General features: G+C 42.2%; 1 protein-coding gene across 3 annotated transcripts in view; it reads right to left on the bottom strand.

Moving 5' to 3' along the window:
• NELL1 (neural EGFL like 1) overlaps positions 1-18640 on the bottom strand; it is an 872742-nt gene that overhangs the window by 735990 nt on the left and 118112 nt on the right. For 2 of the 3 annotated variants that reach the window (XM_060017348.1, XM_060017349.1), the window contains exon 4: positions 6400-6570. The exons of the other annotated variant lie outside the window; for it this stretch is intronic. In XM_060017348.1, coding sequence (XP_059873331.1) covers positions 6400-6570 — 171 coding nt within the window. The remainder of the gene's footprint in view (positions 1-6399; positions 6571-18640) is intronic. 3 annotated transcript variants of the gene reach the window in all.

Genomic DNA, 18640 nt, shown 5'->3' with positions numbered 1-18640 from the left:
TTTCAATATGATACTTTAACATCTTTTCTATATGATGGTATATGTTTATAGTACTTCATGATGCTGTGTGTTCATATAGTAGCTTGAAATTTTCTAAGGGTTTTGCACACACTCTCTTGCTACATTCCTACAACAACCATATGGTAGAAGAGTTACTATTACTCCCATTTTACAGATGCAAGCAGAGTTTCTGGCATAGGGAGGGAGGAAAGATTAGAGGACAAGACGACGGGAGGAATCTTCAAAGAATGTAAGACACAGATTTCCTGATTTCATATCCCTGCATCATTGCATTTAAGTCACATTTTATAAATGGCAAAACCAAGACAAAGGTCCAGCATTCGCTACAAGTTTAGGTTAGACCACAGAGCCCATATGCCTGGTCACTTGGAGAACAGCTTTTCTTCCCCTGTCCTCCCCTCCCCTGTCATATTTCCTTCTCTGTCTCTTCATGCAGGCTTTCTCTCACCGCCAACTTCATCCACTCACCCATACACACTCTTCTCTCACCAGCACTATAACTGGCTGTGTAATGCTTGTAAGATGAACCTCATTCTAAGCCCAGTTCTCATGTGACTCGTATGGAATCACATCACACAGTGGCAAAAACTGTAAAGCTGCAGAAATTGTCATGCATTTTCACCTGGGATGGTAAGAAATTGAGAGGCTATTCCATGTCCCCAGGAGCTCTTTCTCCTGTTGTCTCCCAGACCTGATCGTCTCTAGCAGAAATCTAGCAATCCATCGTGCACTTACAACATCCCTTGCACTGTCGCCTTGTACTGTTACTTAAATTTACACGTGGGTTATATCCTATCTTCCTAGCTTGCTTGTCATCTCTTCCTGGACAGAAGATCTGGTGCTACCGGGTTAGCTGGACATGAGGCATATGCTGGATTCTCAGTTTTAATTTTGATGATGAGTTGCGTGCATGTGTTCCCTGTTTGTGAAGTGAATAATCTGTCAGTAGGGGAAGCAGGAGACTGAGAATCTTGGCCTGGCTCCTTTGGAAGCGTTGGCCTTTGATCTTCATCTCTTAATTTCCCCCTCCTTACTCTAGTGCAAATGTTCGTATAAAAGAAACTGGAGTACATTATACGTAACTTAACTACCTTAAGGAATGTGTGGTTTGATAATATGATGTTTGTAAATACTTTAGGAGCTCTCTGGAAAGAAGATGCCGTGTCACCATATTTCATTATGAAAAACCTAGAGATACAAACAGATGCTCACATCCTGAAGTTACTCTGAAATATTCAAGAGGAACCTTGAATTACTGACTTGTTCAGTGATTTATAGTAAGTTTGTTTTCCTGGTTCTGCATGTTCTTCAAAATCAGTTGTACGGAAACACTGAACGCGCTCTGCAGTGAATAAATAGCGTGCGTTAGAAGTAAAATCTAAATATGTTTACTGTCTAGAATATAATCATTAACGGTCAGAGTGACAACTGGGCTGCAGGTGTGTGTGTGTGCACACGCGCTCTGTCTACCTGTGCACATTTGAACAAATGAGCTGAGAGTTCAGAGCTCCATTACAATGGGACTGTGTAAGAGAAATTTTTGCAGCAGTGAGGCAAGAGGAGGCGGGATTTGCGTGGGGAGACCTGCATATTGCAGAAAGTTCTGGCTGAAGGCTGGATACGTGTACCATTTGAATGGAAAACACTTTTGAGTCCATTCCTCCACTGTCACTTTAAGACCAAGATGCTGGGAGTAACGCTTTTCAGTTCTCTCTACTGCTCAGCTATTATGAGTTGTCAGAACAGCCTGTGCATAAGGCTTCCATCTGAGTCCACGATTTTTCTGATATCCAAGGACCAGGGCCAGTCACTGGGGGGGCCCTGGTGGCTTCAGAATTCAAAAGTGCTGGACAAATAAACCATGGATTTCCTGATGGCAAGAACTCCTAATGCTTTGTATCTCCACAGCCTGGCAGAGACAGTGTGTCCAATACTTTCATTGGATGGACTGATTGAAAATTAAGAGGTACCTAATAAAGAGAAGGAAAGAAAATCCCTTTTGTGGTGAAAGAACTCTTAGGCCCTGAATCCCCAATGTCAATGGATTGTGGGCTTTGAGTAATGGGGAGAGGCCACAGGGTGAGCCGAGAATGGAGCAGGGGAAGCTGAGGAAGATTAGTTCAGGCCTCCTTCTCAGCTTTGTTGGCAACTATTAATACCAAGGCAGCTAAAGAAAGACCTAAGGCAGTGGAGATAATCAGGCTGGCCACCCAACTGAGTGGTTCCTTTTATGTTTCTAGCTTGAGGTGATCTGCTACCCACATTCTGGGAGTTTCTAACCAGGCCCAGCTGAACAGCTGAAGCAGGGAGAAAAGTGTGTCTCAATAGCAAGCAGAAAGTGTTCACCTACCAACTAAAATAGCGGTCGCTTTTCTTGTGACAATTTGTGTTATTAGGTCTGAAAGGGCTCTGTTTCTCAATTCTAAAAAAGGTAGAAAATCCTGCTACACTCCAGTTCCTCAGAGCAAAAAAACTGCCTGGCAATCTTCTCTGCCTGATTTCAAGTGTTTTTATGGTTCCTGGACCTTCTGTAGATTCTCTCTCCTGGGAAGACTTCCTGGCATGGTTATAACTTTGTCTTGGGAAGGACATGAATTTCAGAGGCAGAGAAGAGAGAAGACAAGGCTGGGAAGTTAGATCCTGGTTCACAGTTTGGGCTCTGTGCTTTTTATGTTATGTGATTGAGACTGAGTTACTTACCATCTCGGAGCCTTTCTAATTCCAAATCTGTAAAATGGGTCTAATGAAATTGCCCCCACACCACATGGCCGTCCTAAGGAGTATTATACTTAGCACATTAGCTGGCCTATGGTAGGTGTGCAATAATAGATGGAGGTCCCTTCCCTTATGCCAAGGCAATGGGTTCCATTAGTAAGATTCCACATCTTACCCAACAACTCCAAAGACTGGCAATACAAGACAAGGGGAGGAAAATACTAGAAATAAAGAACAAACTGCTAACACTGAGTCTGGCTCTTGCCTTGCCTCATATTCTAAGTCCAGTGACAATAGTCCCTCCCGTTGGAACTGAGGTTACATTCTATTTCTGCAACCCTGCTGCTGCTAAGTGGCAGCTCTAGGATTTGATTTTTTTTTTTTTTTTTTTTTTTTTTTTTTGCGGTACGCGGGCCTCTCACTGTTGTGGCCCCTCCCGTTGCAGAGCACAGGCTCCAGACGCACAAGCTCAGAGGCCACAGCTCGCGGGCCCAGCCGCTCCGCGGCATGCGGGATCCTCCCGGACCGGAGCACGAACCTGTGTCCCCTGCATCAGCAGGCGGACTCTCAACCACTGCGCCACCAGGGAAGCCCAGCTCCATCATTTTTAAATGATAAAAATAACAGCCTGAGTGATGAATTCATCTATGTAAAGCACTTAGCACTGTCACTAGCACAGTCAACACTCAATAAATATTATCTATCACATCACCATTTATCATCTACCCAGCACAACTCTAGCAGGTGACAGGTTGAGAAAAATAAGACAGTGTAACTTTAAGGGTAAAGGAATCAAAAAGGAAGAATCTCACGGCAGTATGAAATACAGAGCTTAGAGAATAAAAATCAGCCTTTCTGAATTCACTCTCTGTGACGGTGGCCTAGATGAGTAGTAGAGCAGCATCTTGATAAATAGACCAGAGCTTCTGCCACCCTAAAATCAACCAGTGCTGGCTAGCAAGAAACTTCTGAAGAAGATATGTTTATTCCATGTAATAGACACTAGCCCACCTTCAACTTTCCTCCTCCCTACTGGGGATCTGCTTCAGGTACTTGGATTTCCAGGGTCCCTCACTTATTTGCTGCAGCCCAGCCTGTCCTCCAGCTTCTACCCACCCTCTGTATTTTTTTTCAGGGGAAAGCACGAATGCAGTCCCCCACTACCACAAACTATGCAGTCGAGTTTCCCACATTTGGGGAAACCACAGGTGCCCCCTCTATTTAAACCACGGGTTTTCAAACGCGAGTCCATGCACCAAGGCTAACCTGCCTGCCTAGGAACTACCCGGAGAGCTTATGAAGAATATGGTTCCACCCTCAGAGAATCTGATCCACTAGGTCAGAGATAGCACCCGGTTACTCATATGCTTTTTATAGGTTCCCCAGTAATTCTTAAGTGTACTCAGGTTTGGGAACTCTGTTTCTAGACTTTTCCTACACCAAAATCAAAATTTACCTCCTCTATGGCCCAGTCGTTCCCAGCCTCTCTTTCCCTAACCTATCTAAAAAACCCATTTGTGTTGGGTCCATAAATCATTAACTGGCAACAACTTTATGCTTTCCCTCCAAGATCTTACATAAAAACATGTTATGTCATGAACCAAAGTATAAAAAGTTTCAAGAGAAGGGAAATAATATTTAGAATCTCCTCAATCCATTCCATATAAATGGGGCTGACCCTGAAGTATACTGTGGGTTCCAGCTCTCCTGTTCTCTCCCTACTTTCCTGGTAGAGAGGCCAGGATATACAGTAAATGAAAGTTTGGAGACGAAGAGACACCACAGATGTGCAGAATAAATAATAATAGAACAGTAACAACCACCACCACGTACTGGGTGCCAAAGGCCAAGCACCACCCAAAGCACCTTATGTGAATTATCTCTTCTAACATTAGCATCTGTGAGTATGTGCTAGTATTAGCAGTTCCAAAACTGGGATGAAAAGATATTAATGTGCCCAAATTCCCACAGCTAACAAGTGGCTGAGGATGGCAGAGGAGACTATTTCAGAGGGACCAGAGCATTTTGCAGGCAGGAAACCTTCGATTAGCAGAGACATATCCTCTCTCCTCTTTTGCCTCTTCTCTAGAGAGGAGAATATGGGGAAATAGAAGATAAAACTTTTGAAAAGAGGAAGCAAAAAAATTGCAAAGCAAGGAAACAGTGGTGTCTCCAGGACTTTTCATTTGGGAATTACTAAACGAGGCCTTTGAGGCTCCTTTCTGGCCTATGGCATAGGGGGATATGCAGGACCCTTCTTCTCTCCCATTGGGGCAGCATGAGTGGTGGGTAGGGGGGAGCAAGCGTGCTCCCTGACAGGCCACTTTAGTTCTAGAGAACTGAAAGAGCCAATAAGCTCTTGAAGGTGGAAGTGGAGTTAGTGACTGAGGGCTGGCTTTACCCAGACTGCCCAGCCCACGGTAAAAAGGAGTTTATGGTTTCTATGGAAACGTGGTCCATAGGCACACACATTACATCTAGTTGAAGCCACGATTCTTCAGAAAAATCCAGAAAGTGCCCAAAATAGATGACATCAAACTGTACCAAGACTCACTTTAAGATGGCGGGACTTCCCTTAAACCTGACACTAGTTTCTGTTCTCTGCCTCTCCAGGTCCTCTTCTAAAAAGAGACTGCGGAGCTGGAATGGCAAGTACATTGAAGCATCATCTCATCAGAAATGCCTGACCTTGGATTATGCCTCCTTCTACTGGGTGCCGGAAGGGAGGCTGTCCCCAACATGCCTGTACCTTATCCTGGGCCCAAGAGAACAAGTTCTGTGGCCAAACAATCATTTGAACTTTGACAGTATCATTAACAAAAACCAACAATTCATAGCTACCTTGCAGCACCAAAAATTCTCTATAATAGGACTCAGATCACTATCCGTAAGGACTTTCAGTGGGTTCTGGAGAAATCAAAATATTCCCCTTGACCACCATCATCCAGCTGTCCAGCCACAAGTGATCCAATAGAGACCAACAGTGTCCTTTCTTCAGCTGGCAGTCAACCTCCCTGCCCAGGGACGGACACAGGAGCCAACATCTCCTTCTCAACCCAACCCACAACCTCCTGTGAAAGCCCCAACTTCAAAATAGTCCTGCCATCCTCTGACAAGCTGGGAGGCTCATTCCTCTGCAGAGGATAAATGGCATCAATTCCAAAAGATTCAAAGAACAGCCTCTTTAAGAAGTTGCCATTTGGAAAAGATATTTAAGCAAAGCTGTGCTTGATGAAGTCGAATAGGATTAGCCGCTCCACTAGCACCGCCTTCTCACATTCAGTCGAAGGTAGACCAGCTCATTCGCTTCCAAGTGGAACGAACTCAACAACAATATATCACACTTAACTGTGATCACAGCTCCATGGAATTCCAGCTAGCACCTGGAGTACACCGAGGTGCACTTAATATTCCCCAATCTATAATCAACCTTTTGTACATTTCTTCCTAATTGCCGGATATGTTTCCATTTTAATGAACTGTTTTCTTAACATATTACAGATGGTCATTCCAGCACGCCTAATGGCCCATTTTGGTATGTTAAATGACGATTAGGGTCCTTTGGTTTGTTTCCCAGTAAGGCTTGGAGGGGGTTGGCTTTATCCCTTCCCCGTTGCTCAATTTCAAGGGCACAATCACGAAAGATCAAAGGCAAAGTCATACCTGTTGCAGTCGACGTGGAGCAGGAGATGGGAGGCACTAACTGATAGTGCGACCTTGTGCCACTGTCCGTCAGCCATCCGGTACGGAAGTGCCTCTGTCCTGGGCTTGCCGTTATGTATGTAGTGGTATCGAATCTCATCCCTCAGACCACTGCTCTCCAGTTCGAAATAGCTGTATGTAAAGAACAAAAACGTGTTTTATTTTACACAGCCATCATCAATCCTCATGACTTACTACCAGGGTTCCCAGAATCTAAAATTAGCTCAGCTTGACCCAAAGAACCACAACCCACAATCAATTGTACGGTATGGAACCCAATACACCTTTTGTCTGGGAGCCCTCACGGTGACAGCTTGAAGCCCTGAAATGGAGACTGAATGATCCGCTGTGAGTGACAGGCCACAAGCTAATTAGCAAAGCTTGGTGCAGCGTCGCTTAAGCATAGTTCAGAATGGAAATAAACTGTCAGAGGAGAGATGAGTAAGGCTTTTTTCTTTTTTTTACTTCCCTCTGGACAAGAAGCTATAAGTGAAGAACAACTCTTAGATAATCAATAGGGGAGCAAAGTTTGAAGCTACTCAAATATGTGTCAGTATTTCAAAATTTCATGGAATGAAACATACAATTAAGTGTTTCTTTCCCCAGATTGTTACCTTCTTTTTTCAGACCCATGAAAAACTTTGAGCACCACCACTGTAGTCTGCACTTTAGTCATAAAAGGCAGCCAACTTTGGGACACCCCTCAGTCACACACCAGGGCTGATACTTTCACGGTTGGCAGGCCTACTTGGTCTCCTACGTGGCCCTTCTGAAACGTGTCACCATGATCGTCATCAACACAGGGCCCAATCTCACGGCCGAGCACTGCACTAGGCATTTAACATATACTATCTAATCTATCACTCACGAAAAACTGTAAGACTGATATTACCCCTTTTGAAATATTAAAAAAAAAACAACTGAGATTCCGGAATTAAGTAACGTACCCAAGCCAGGATTTAAACTCAGGTCTAGATGTGACAGTCTATGTACTTTATACCAGTTTGGTGCCCATCCCAGAGGCACAGGACAAAGTAGTAAAGATGGCCTCAACTGGCCCTATCTCCCAGCAGCTTATTCATACAGACAACTCAAGAACTACTCGCCTAGACAGATAACCAGGTTCAATCCCAAGATCTGCAAGGACCTACTGCTTCTCCTCTAACCCGCTGAGCTGGCCTGACCCCACTATCCCGGGCACATTTAATCCAGAACATATAATGCATCTTCCATGAGGACTGAGATGAATATATCATGAAACTCAGCCTCTATTATGCATAACTTCCAAATCTCACGTCACAGATGAAAACAAATGCACATTTCTTGCTCATCTTTCACAGAGATCTTCCCAAGAGAGCACTGCAGGGGAAGCAAAATCAAGACCAGCCTCTGACTATCTCATTTGCACTATACAAAGAATCAGACCCAAGATGACAAATTGAAAATGTTACTTATACTACTGCAGCCGACTCCTGGGCCCAGGTACATACTTACTAGTAATAATATAATACATATTTTTTTAAGACTACTAAGGAGGAAATCCCTTAATATAGAAGACATTCATTTTAAGAGAATTTCCCAATTTTTTTCTAAGCAGCCAGAACACTGGAAGGATCGAACAATCAGAAGACTTAAAAGGTCAGGAAAACCTTAGAGATTATCTAGTCATTCATTAATTTATTCGTATCATGACTGAACACATAGTGAAAAGCCAAGATAGGATTTAAAATACAGATCCTGTTCTCAAGATGCTTTGAGAATAGTGAAAAAGGAAATAAAATGTGTGCCCCTCCCTCCAAAAAAGCTAGAAATTGGACTAAGAGAAACAAATGGGAGGCAAAGCTGTCATTTTAAAAGTGACTGGCGGGCTTCCCTGGTGGCGCAGTGGCTGGGAGTCCGCCTGCCAATGCAGGGGACGCGGGTTCGTACCCTGGTCCGGGAAGAGCCCACATGCCGCGGAGCGGCTGGGCCCGTGAGCCATGGCCGCTGAGCCTGCGCGTCCAGAGCCTGTGCTCTGCAACGGGAGAGGCCACAACAGTGAGAGGCCCGCGTACAAAAAATAAAAATAAAAGTGACTGGCATATGCTGGAAATGGGCCAAGTGCTTTCATAAACATCTCAATTAATTTCTTCAAGGTAAAGATTATCATCACTATTCTACAGATGAGTTCACAGATGATCAGAGATATTAAGTACCTTGCCAGAGACCACACAGCTCCTGTATGGAAAAGCAGTAGGACCTGACACCTGAGACTGTACCGAGATCAACACATCATAAGAACACTTTCAATCACTTTATTTTGACCAACAAGCTACTGCTGGGGGAAGAGACATGACCTTGAAAAGACCTCAATCAATGACAATCAAAAATACTCCAGATAACTTGAATCATAAAAAAAAAAAAGAAAGAAAAAGAGAGGCATATATATTTAACAAGATTTGATCATTATTCCCGGGGTTATGGCCTCAATGCTCAATGTATTATAAACAGATCTTTAAAGATCATTTTGCAATGAATTGGAGTAAGTGGGTACCCTTGGCATAATCACAAGTATACAGTTATGAGAAAACAAATGTGCCCCAATGTTAGGCAAATGGATACTTGTATCTCGGGGTAAAGTATCTGACAGCATCATGCACATGTACAAAAACTTCTGTATCTCAAACAACTTGGGTGAAAGTCAAGATGATGTGTTTAATTTAAAAAAAACCAAACAAACATGTCAGAGTTGAGAACTGCTTCTCAGGTGACAATAATTCCCCAGCATTTCTGGCCTGCAGACAGGGCCAAATCCTGTGGCCTGAGAATGTTCTCAGGCAATTAAAAAAAGAAAAAAAAAAAGTTGGATAACTGCAGAAGTGGCCCTAGAGATGACAAAGAAACCAGATGGCTAAGTGATTTCTGGATAAAAGTGTTTCATGAGGGACTTCCCTGGTGGTGCAGTGGTTAAGAATCCGCCTGCCAGTGCAGGAGACACGGGTTCGAGCCCTGGTCCGGGAAGATCCCACATGCCACAGAGCAACTAAGCCCGTGCGCCACAGCTACTGAGCCTGCGTTCTAGAGCCCATGAGCCACAATTACTGAAGCCCGCGTGCCTAGAGCCCGTGCTCCACAACAAGAGAAGCCACTGCAATGAGAAGCCTGCGCACTGTAACAAAGAGTAGCCCCCGCTCCCTGAAACTAGAGAAAGCCCGTGCACAGCAACGAAGACCTAATGCAGCCAAAAATAAATAAGTAATTTTTTTTTAAGTGTTTCATGAGTGCTGGCAAGGGAAAAAGGCAGGATTTCCAGGCAGTAACCCTCTGCTAATACAGATGTATGGCTTAGTCCTGAAAGCAACATGGAGGAGGTGGCCATTCGGCCTGACAGTGCTTGACTGTAGCCTAAAGGGTAGACTCATGATTTGTAGTAGAGCCTTGTTACTCAAGGATGGTCCACTGACCAGCAGCATCATCACCTGTGGAAATTCAGCTTATGGGGCCCCAATCAAGACCCACTTGAGTCAGAATCTGCATTTCAATAAGATCCACAGATGATTCATGTACACATTAAAACTTAAGCAGCACTGTGGTAGAGTACACCAGGTGTCGCTTTACTTCCTGGCCAACTAGTCATGGTAAGGAAGGAGATGTTATGAGCAAGTAAGAGCCATGTGGTGCTTGCAGGGAAAGGAAGGCCACTGGAAGAGATGGTAAGCCAGTGTCCAGTGAGCTCTCTGCCCCGAATGCTTTAAGGTCCTCCCAGGAGTTTGCAGGAAGGGGCAGCTGTATGTGTGATAACGTTACCAGCCAGATTTTGTGAGCAGCAATTCTCCCCTTAGCCTGGGACCTCAGCCAAGTGTGCTGCTCTACTCAACTGTCTTGGCTCCCAGAAAAACCTGTGCATCCTTCAAATATTTGAAAACAGCAATGACAGCCACTACAAAGTGTTCTCTTTCAGACCAAGCATCCCCAGCTCTCTCTTTTATACTCCTGTCCCCCACCCAGACTGAGTCCTTCCTGGCCAAGGATGCTGTCTTAACTACTCTTTGCAGGTCCTTCCCCAACTCGGTCACCACGATCTAGGTATGGCAAAATGGATCAGCTTCCGCCGTAAATACAGCATCCAGGAATAAAGACTCCTCCTCTGGGCTGTACACAACTCTGACTGCATCCTAATGCTTACACTGGCTTCCAAACGTCTGATACTACAAGTCGTTTGATACAAGATGCTATGAGGGTGAATCATTCCCATCCTGTATTTACATAGCTCAATTTTTTTCAACCTAAGGCCTTGCTTAAGTGCTAGGCAGACCCTATCCAGAATCAGCATGAATAATTCTCCAAAGCCCACCCTTGAGTATTAAAAACGTTCAGTTACTATGAACTGAAGTCAAATTTCACAAGACTGCCTGAATCCCATGCTATATTCATAAATAAAATGTAGGAACAATAATTCCAAATGACATAAATAGGTTAAGATCAACAAAGTTATTTTTATTAAAATATTTGGCATTTTCCTGAAAACTTATACCACGGAATCCATTTCTTGAGAATATTAGATAGACCGACAAGATAACTATACACACTCAAAAGTTTGAAGTGGTTATTGCTGGATGAATGTGTTTCTTCCATATACTAGGATGAAAACAGCAAAAGTTAATTTTAAAATGGTATCAAGAAATTCCCTGGCAGTCCAGTGGTTAAGACTCAGTGCTTTCACTGCCGTGGGTCCAGGTTCGATCCCTGGTCGGGGAACTAAGATCCCACAAGCCTAGTGGCGTGACTAAATTAATTAATTAATTAATTAATTAATTAATTAAAATGGTATCCAGTGCTAATTCATTAGTAAAGGCAAAAAGTTTCTAAGAAAAAGTCTCTTTTCCAGCGATTCCACAAGGATATATATTGACTATTGGAGAAATAACTAACATCCCCAAAGAGCTCCAGAGTCACTGTAGCACTGGCTTACTTTCCAACAGCTCTCCTGTGCCCCTGAACAACCACCTCCTGGAAGTCTGGGTGGGGAGGTCACGGCAAAATGGATTTGGGAAACAAGGCCACTTCTACCCAATGTGTGTCCCTGGCAGGGTTACTGGGACAGGGAGAAAGCCAGGCAGGCCACTACCTACTTTCTGTAAAGGGAAACAAATCACAGGCATAGGAAGCACCTGTGTGGACCATTCCCCCAAATCCGGAAAAATATCAAAGATGATTAAAAGAAAAATTTCCTAGCATATGGTCTAGAATTTTGTAAGACCTCAGGAAAGGTTAATTCTACCTTTAACAATATAGCTAATACTTATTTAATAATAGCCAAGCAAGACTCTTGGGCATATATCCAGAAAAGACGAAAACTCTAACTCGAAAAGATACATGCACCTCAATGTTCATAGCAGCACTATTTACAATAGCCAAGACATGGAAGCAACCTAAATGTCCATCGACAGAGGAATGGATAAAGAAGACGTGGTGTGTATATATATACACACACACACACCCAATACATACATATATACAATGGGATATTAGCCCTAAAAAAGAATGAGATAATGCCATTTGCAGCAACATGGATGGACCTAAAGATTTTCATACTAAGTGAAGTCAGTCAGACTAAGACAAATATCACATGATATCACTTACATATGGAATCTAAAAAAAAATAATACAAATAAATGTATTTACAAAACAGAAATAGACTCACAGACATAAAAGTCAATCTTATGGTTATCAAAGGGGAAAGGGAGGAGAAGGATAAATTAGGATTTGGGGATTAGCAGATACAAGCTACTATACATAACATAGATAAACAAGGACCTACTGTATAGTACAGGGAACTACATTCACTCTCTTGTAATAACCTATAATGGAAAAGAATCTGAAAAATAGATGTATCTATGTATAACTGAATCACTGCTGTACATCTGAAACTAACACAACATGATAAATCAACTATACTTCTGTTAAAAAATAATAATAGTCAATACTTATGGTGTTTATTACCAGAAAATGATTATAGGTCTTTATATTTCATATCAAAATAATCTCTACCGCATCCTATGAGGTATTTATCTATTTGTTATTTGCTTTAACAGACACTTCCACAGCACTATGTACCAGGCACTATTCTACAAATATTTACTTATTTAATCTTCACTGCAACCTCAAATATTACCAACTATTACCATCCCCATTTCATAGAAGATGGAACCAAGACACAGATTAAATAACTTTCCCAAGGCTACACAGCTAGGTAAGAGCAAAACCAGGATTCCAACGGGGAATAGTCTGGCTCCACGGTTCCTGCTTTATGCAGCCTCCCAAGTCCACGCTTTTAACCACTACCTCACTTTACAGAAAAGAAATTTAAGATCTGAAGCTCGTACAGGTGACAGAACTATGACGTAAACTTCGGTCTGACAGACACCAAGTGGATGCTCCCAATGGCAACATCACTTTCTACTGTGTAACGAGGCTTCAAGTATATTACCTCTAATTCTGCCAACAATCTTCAATGCCAGTAATTATATTCCCATGAGAAGTATGGAAACTGAGGCTCAGATGAGAAAATGCCTTGCCCCAAGTCACATTAACTCCTAAGATTTAAATCCAGGTCTGCTGAATTCCAGAGCCCATGTTGTTTCCACCACACTGTGCTCCCCTCCCAGATACAGTGACATGACCCTATCAGGGTCAGAGGGCAAGTGAATTCAGGTAGCCCCCATCCCTGGTCCCCATGATGCCACGGCGTCCCCCATTTCTCACACCATGAGGAAATCATACATGTACCCCAATGTTCGTAGCAGCACTATTTACAGTAGCCAAGACATGGAAGCAACCTAAATGTCCATCGACAGATGGACTCAAGTGCAAGCCCCCATTCCTCACAGTATGAGGAAATCATCATCTACGGAGAGAAATGCTATAGCTATTCCTAGAGAAGCTCTTTTCCCTCTCCTGGCTCTTTGCCCACCGCTGGCATAATGAAGAGAAGAAGCCAAAAATACCAGGAAGGTATATTATGTCCTACCTCAGGCCAGGGGCTCAAGGACTATGTGTACGGAAAAGAGGCAATGGCACAATTTTTAAGTAAATAATAATACAAAGAGCACTGGCCCAAGGATACCAAGATGTGATTTCAACCTTCAGTCTGCTATAGACAAGCCATGTAATCTTTGGTAAATATGTCTCTGCCTCTCCGTGCCCCGGTTTCTCATGTCTGTTAAAGAAAGTGGTTAGATCTGATCCACAGAGCCCTAGGATTCTCTGCAAAAGCCTCAGGGGCTAGCACAGAGGAAAAGGATGGGGACACAGCCTCTTGTTAACCAGAGCAGCTTCACTCTTACCTGTTATATAAATTGGAGTTTCCCATAAGTTTGTTTGGATGAAAGCAATCTGCTTCCAAACACCATGGGGAAATCATGGTGTCAACAGTCTTAAACCACTGAACTAAATAATCTTTAATAACCTCAGGTCTAAATTCCTACAATTCCAATACTACTTTGCAAACTGATATACTTTAAAAGAAACTGAATAACTGGTTGCTTGGTTAGTTTCATTCTACCCTTGACCTTTCTGGCAATGCTTAGGTTCCAGGTTCCTTAGCAGCCTGGGGGATAGAGGACAGGAGACGGCAAACATGGCAAATGTAGCAGATGTAGCTAATATTCACACCTTGCCTTTCTCCCTGGACACACACCGGACTGTATTTCTCAGTGCCCTTGAGTCTAGGGGGGTCCATATGACTAGCTAGCTGTCACCAACAAAACATGAACAGAGGTGATATGAACGACCAACACTAGGCAGTTAAGAGAAGGGTGTCTTATCTATGCCAGTTGCGGAGGGCCTAATAGAGGATTCAGAGCCCTTAGTGGGTGGTGGTGTCATTAGATGGAGTAAGTCTGAGTCCTCAAATGACTGCAGGAACACCATTCCTCCCATAAGGACTAAACAAAAATAAAGCTGTATTGTTAATAATCCACAGAGATTTAGAGGCTATTAGATTACCTTGACTTACTAATGAGAAATACAGCAACATGAAACTGAGGAAAGGTTAAAAAAACTGAGAAGTAACCATGGACATGAAGCTATTGCTAGGCTATAAATAGAAAGGAAGGACAGGAGGCATGAATACAGTCATCTCCAGTCCTATATAAGATAGATAACCTGCATTGTATGGCCTAATATTCTGTTGGGCAAATGATATCTTCCCCAAAATAGTCACAATGGTATCGCCCATCTCATGTGGTCTTCTACAATGCAACCGTGACTTGTTTCCAATTGAAAGGAGGGATCTATGTCCCCTCCCCTGGAACCTAGGTAGGTTTCTCAGTGCTTTAAGGGCAAAAGTGATGCCTGATGACTTCCAAGACTGGATCATAAAACATGGTGCAGTTTCTATCTCATTTGCTAGAACACTTGAGCTTGAAGATCTGAGTCACTGTGTAAGAACCCTGACACCCCTGATGCCATCATGCTGTAAGACAGGCCAGCCCAGACTGGGCAGACTACATCTAGGTACTCTGGTCAACACCTCCAACTACCAGGATAGACCCCAGCCAGCCACCAGTAAAAATACGAGACATATGAGTGAAAACCCATCCAGATGGTTTCCCCAGCTGTCCACTCTTCCCAACTGAAGCCACAAATATTGTGGAATAGAGACAAGCCATCCCTCTCTGGATACTGTCCAAAGTTCTGACCCACAGAATCTGTGAATGTAGAAGTTTGGGGATGACCTGTTACTGAAACTGGAACACTCTAACTTCAGGTATACAGGTTTTACAACTTTAAAAATGGAAACTATCTTTTAGGTATGTGCCTACTAAATGCCTGGGGCCACTGGCCACTGGCCACATGATCAAATCTCAAAGTGCCAATTTTCTGCTTACAGCCCCGCAGACTTATAACTATGCATTTTCTTCCAACATAAAAAATGGAATTCTGCCCAGAAAATGCAATGGAAACAGTATCAATAAATCATATCTTTTAAAATGCATCATTTTCAGTAGCTATTTAAAGAAATAAATACTGAAGGAATACATTGGTATCTTTCTCACTAACCCTTTTTTCTTCTTGTATCAGGTCCCAACATTTTGGCCTCAAACATCATGTTCAGTGAAATGAAGTGGTCACCTCGGTGGTCCTTTTATAAATCAGGTATCTTCTGTGGGTTCTAGCCCCAAGTTCTCTTCCAGTCTACAAAGTTACCAAGTTAAAGGATACTAATTTATCTGGACAAACTTCCATTAATACCAACTTCTGTCTCCTTTATTCACAGCAATGTGTGTAGTAGAAAGAGGACAGACACCAGAAAAAACATGCCTAGTATATACGAGGGGCTTCAGAATCTAGCTGGCTTGTGTTCAATCCCTGACGCAGCCATTTAATCCCTGTGTAAATGTGGACAAGATACATCCTTTCTCTAAGCCTCCTTTTCTTCAACAAATAGAAAATAATATGCCTCACAGGTTTCTTTTAAGGAAAAAAAATGACATAACATTTGGAAGTCACCTTACAAAGTGCCTAGTGTCCACTTATTTCTTTCTGCAAACATGGAAACAAACAGCCTCATAGAAGGGTGATGCTGATGAAAGAGTCCACATCCTGCTTTTTCTCAGAAAGAATGTTTCTCTGCCCTCCCTCTTCCCTTGTTTAGATTTGACATGATTTTATTTGCAGTTGTAAACTTACATATTACTTCTGTACTCGATCCTCTTAGCAAACATCTAGCAAGAAATTAATGGTGACAGCAACTACAAACTGCCTCCATTACTGAAAATAAAACATTTATGTGAAAAGAAATGTAAAAATCAGGTTCTTTACCCCTATTCACAACAGTTCCGTGACAGTCTTAAAAATCATGGGAGTAGGCATGCTATTCTTAATGAAGGAAAGGCTGGCTTCTAACTTTCCCAGATACGGAGAACCAGGAGAAAAGACACGGAACCTTGGAAAGCTAAGATAAAAATTTTAATTTAAAAAGATTAAAAAGTTCACAGCTACCGATGAGCTAACAAAGGGGAGAACGACTGTCAGCATTTGACTAAAGGCCTCCAAATACAGTCAAATATAAATACTTGTTAAGCAACCCAGTGCAAGGTATGGAGCGCAGAACCACACAGCTGTATCTTATCTTAAACCTAAGGTATAGCTCCAGCTCTCCAGGAATTCAAAATTAAGATGTTTCTAAATGGTAACAGTAGTAGCTGTAGTAATGGTCAACACAAATATAGTACTTTCTAAACTTCTAAAAACTTCCTAAAGACTTTAAAGAGAACGAATATTATTGTTCTCAAACAAGAAATATAAAGTCTTCAGTTTTCTTAACTCTGTTGAATTTTTTTATTTTTATAGTTCAAAAATAAGTATCTTAAGGGCTTCCCTGGTGGCGCAGTGGTTGAGAGTCCACCTGCCGATGCAGGGGACACGGGTTCGTGCCCCGGTTCAGGAGGATCCCACATGCCACGGAGCGGCTGGGCCTGTGAGCCATGGCCACTGAGCCTGCACGTCTGGAGCCTGTGCTCCGCAACGGGAGAGGCCACAACAGTGACAGGCCTGCATACCACAAAAAAAAAAGTATCTTTGAGAAGATAAACAAAATTGATAAACCATTAGGCAGACTCATCAAGAAAAAAAGGGAGAAGACTCAAATCAATAGAAATAGAAATGAAATAGGAGAAGTAACAACTGACACTGCAGAAATACAAAGGACCATGAGAGATTACTACAAGCAACCATACACCAATAAAATGGACAACCTGGAAGAAACGGACAAATTCTTAGAAAAGCACAATCTTCCGAGACTGAACCAGGAAGAAACAGAAAATATAAACAGACCAATCACAAGCACTGAAATTGAAACTGTGATGAAAAATCTTCCAAAAAACAAAAGCCCAGGAACAGATGGCTTCACAGGCGAATTCTACATTTAGAGAGGAGCTAACACCTATCCTTCTCAAACTCTTCCAAAATACAGCAGAGGGAGGAACACTCCCAAACTCATTCTATGAGGCCACCATCACCCTGAGACCAAAACCAGACAAAGATGTCACAAAGAAAGAAAACTACAGGCCAATATCACTGTTGAACACAGATGAAAAATCCTCAACAAACTACTAGCAAACGGAATCCAACAGCACATTAAAAGGATCATATACCATGATCAAGTGGGGTTTATCCCAGGAATGCAAGGATTCTTCAATATACACAAATCAATCAATGTGATACACCATATTAACAAATCAAAGGAGAAAAACAATATGATCATCTCAACAGATGCAGAAAAAGCTTTTGACAAAATTCAACATCCATTTATGATAAAAAACATCCAGAAAGTAGCCATAGAGGGAACTTACCTCAACATAACAAAGGTCATATATGACAAACCCACAGCCAACATCGTCCTCAATGGTGAAAAACTGAAACCATTTCCACTAAGATCAGGAACAAGACAAGGTTGCCCATTCTCACCACTCTTATTCAACATAATTTTGGAAGTTTTAGCCACAGCAATCAGAGAAGAAAAAGAAATAAAAGGAATACAAAGCAGAAAAGAAGAAGTAAAACTGTCACTGTTTGCAGATGACATGATACTATACACAGAGAATCCTAAAGATGCTACCAGAAAACTACTAGGACTAATCAATGAATTTGGTCAAGTAGCAGGATGCAAAATTAATGCACAGAAATCTCTTGCATTTCTATACACTAATGATGAAAAATCTGAAAAAGAAATTAAGGAAACACTCCCATTACAAAAAAATAAAATAAAATACCTAGGAATAAACCTACCAAAGGAGACAAAAGACCTCTATGCAGAAAACTATAAGACACTGAGGAAAGAATTTAAAGACAATACAAACAGATGGAGAGAAATACCATGTTCTTGGATTGGAAGAATCAACATTGTGAAAATGACTATACTACCCAAAGCAATCTACAGGTTCCATGCAATCTCTACCAAACTACCAATGGCATTTTTTACAGAACTAGAACAAAACACTTCACAATTTGTAGGGAAACACAAAAGACCCTGAATAGCCAAAGCAATCTTGAGAAATAAAAACGGAGCTGGAGGAATCAGGCTCCCGGATTTCAGACTATGCTACAAAGCTACAGTCATCAAGACAGTATGGTACTGGCACAAAAACAGAAATATAGAACAATGGAACCGGACAGAAAACCCAGACATAAACCCATGCACATATGGTCACCTTACCTT

The sequence above is a fragment of the Delphinus delphis genome, chromosome 8 (genome assembly GCF_949987515.2).
Source record: "Delphinus delphis chromosome 8, mDelDel1.2, whole genome shotgun sequence".
In the NCBI taxonomy this organism is placed as follows: domain Eukaryota; kingdom Metazoa; phylum Chordata; class Mammalia; order Artiodactyla; family Delphinidae; genus Delphinus; species Delphinus delphis.
Note: the sequence above shows the minus strand (reverse complement) of the source record. Positions and strands in the feature narration are given on the sequence as shown.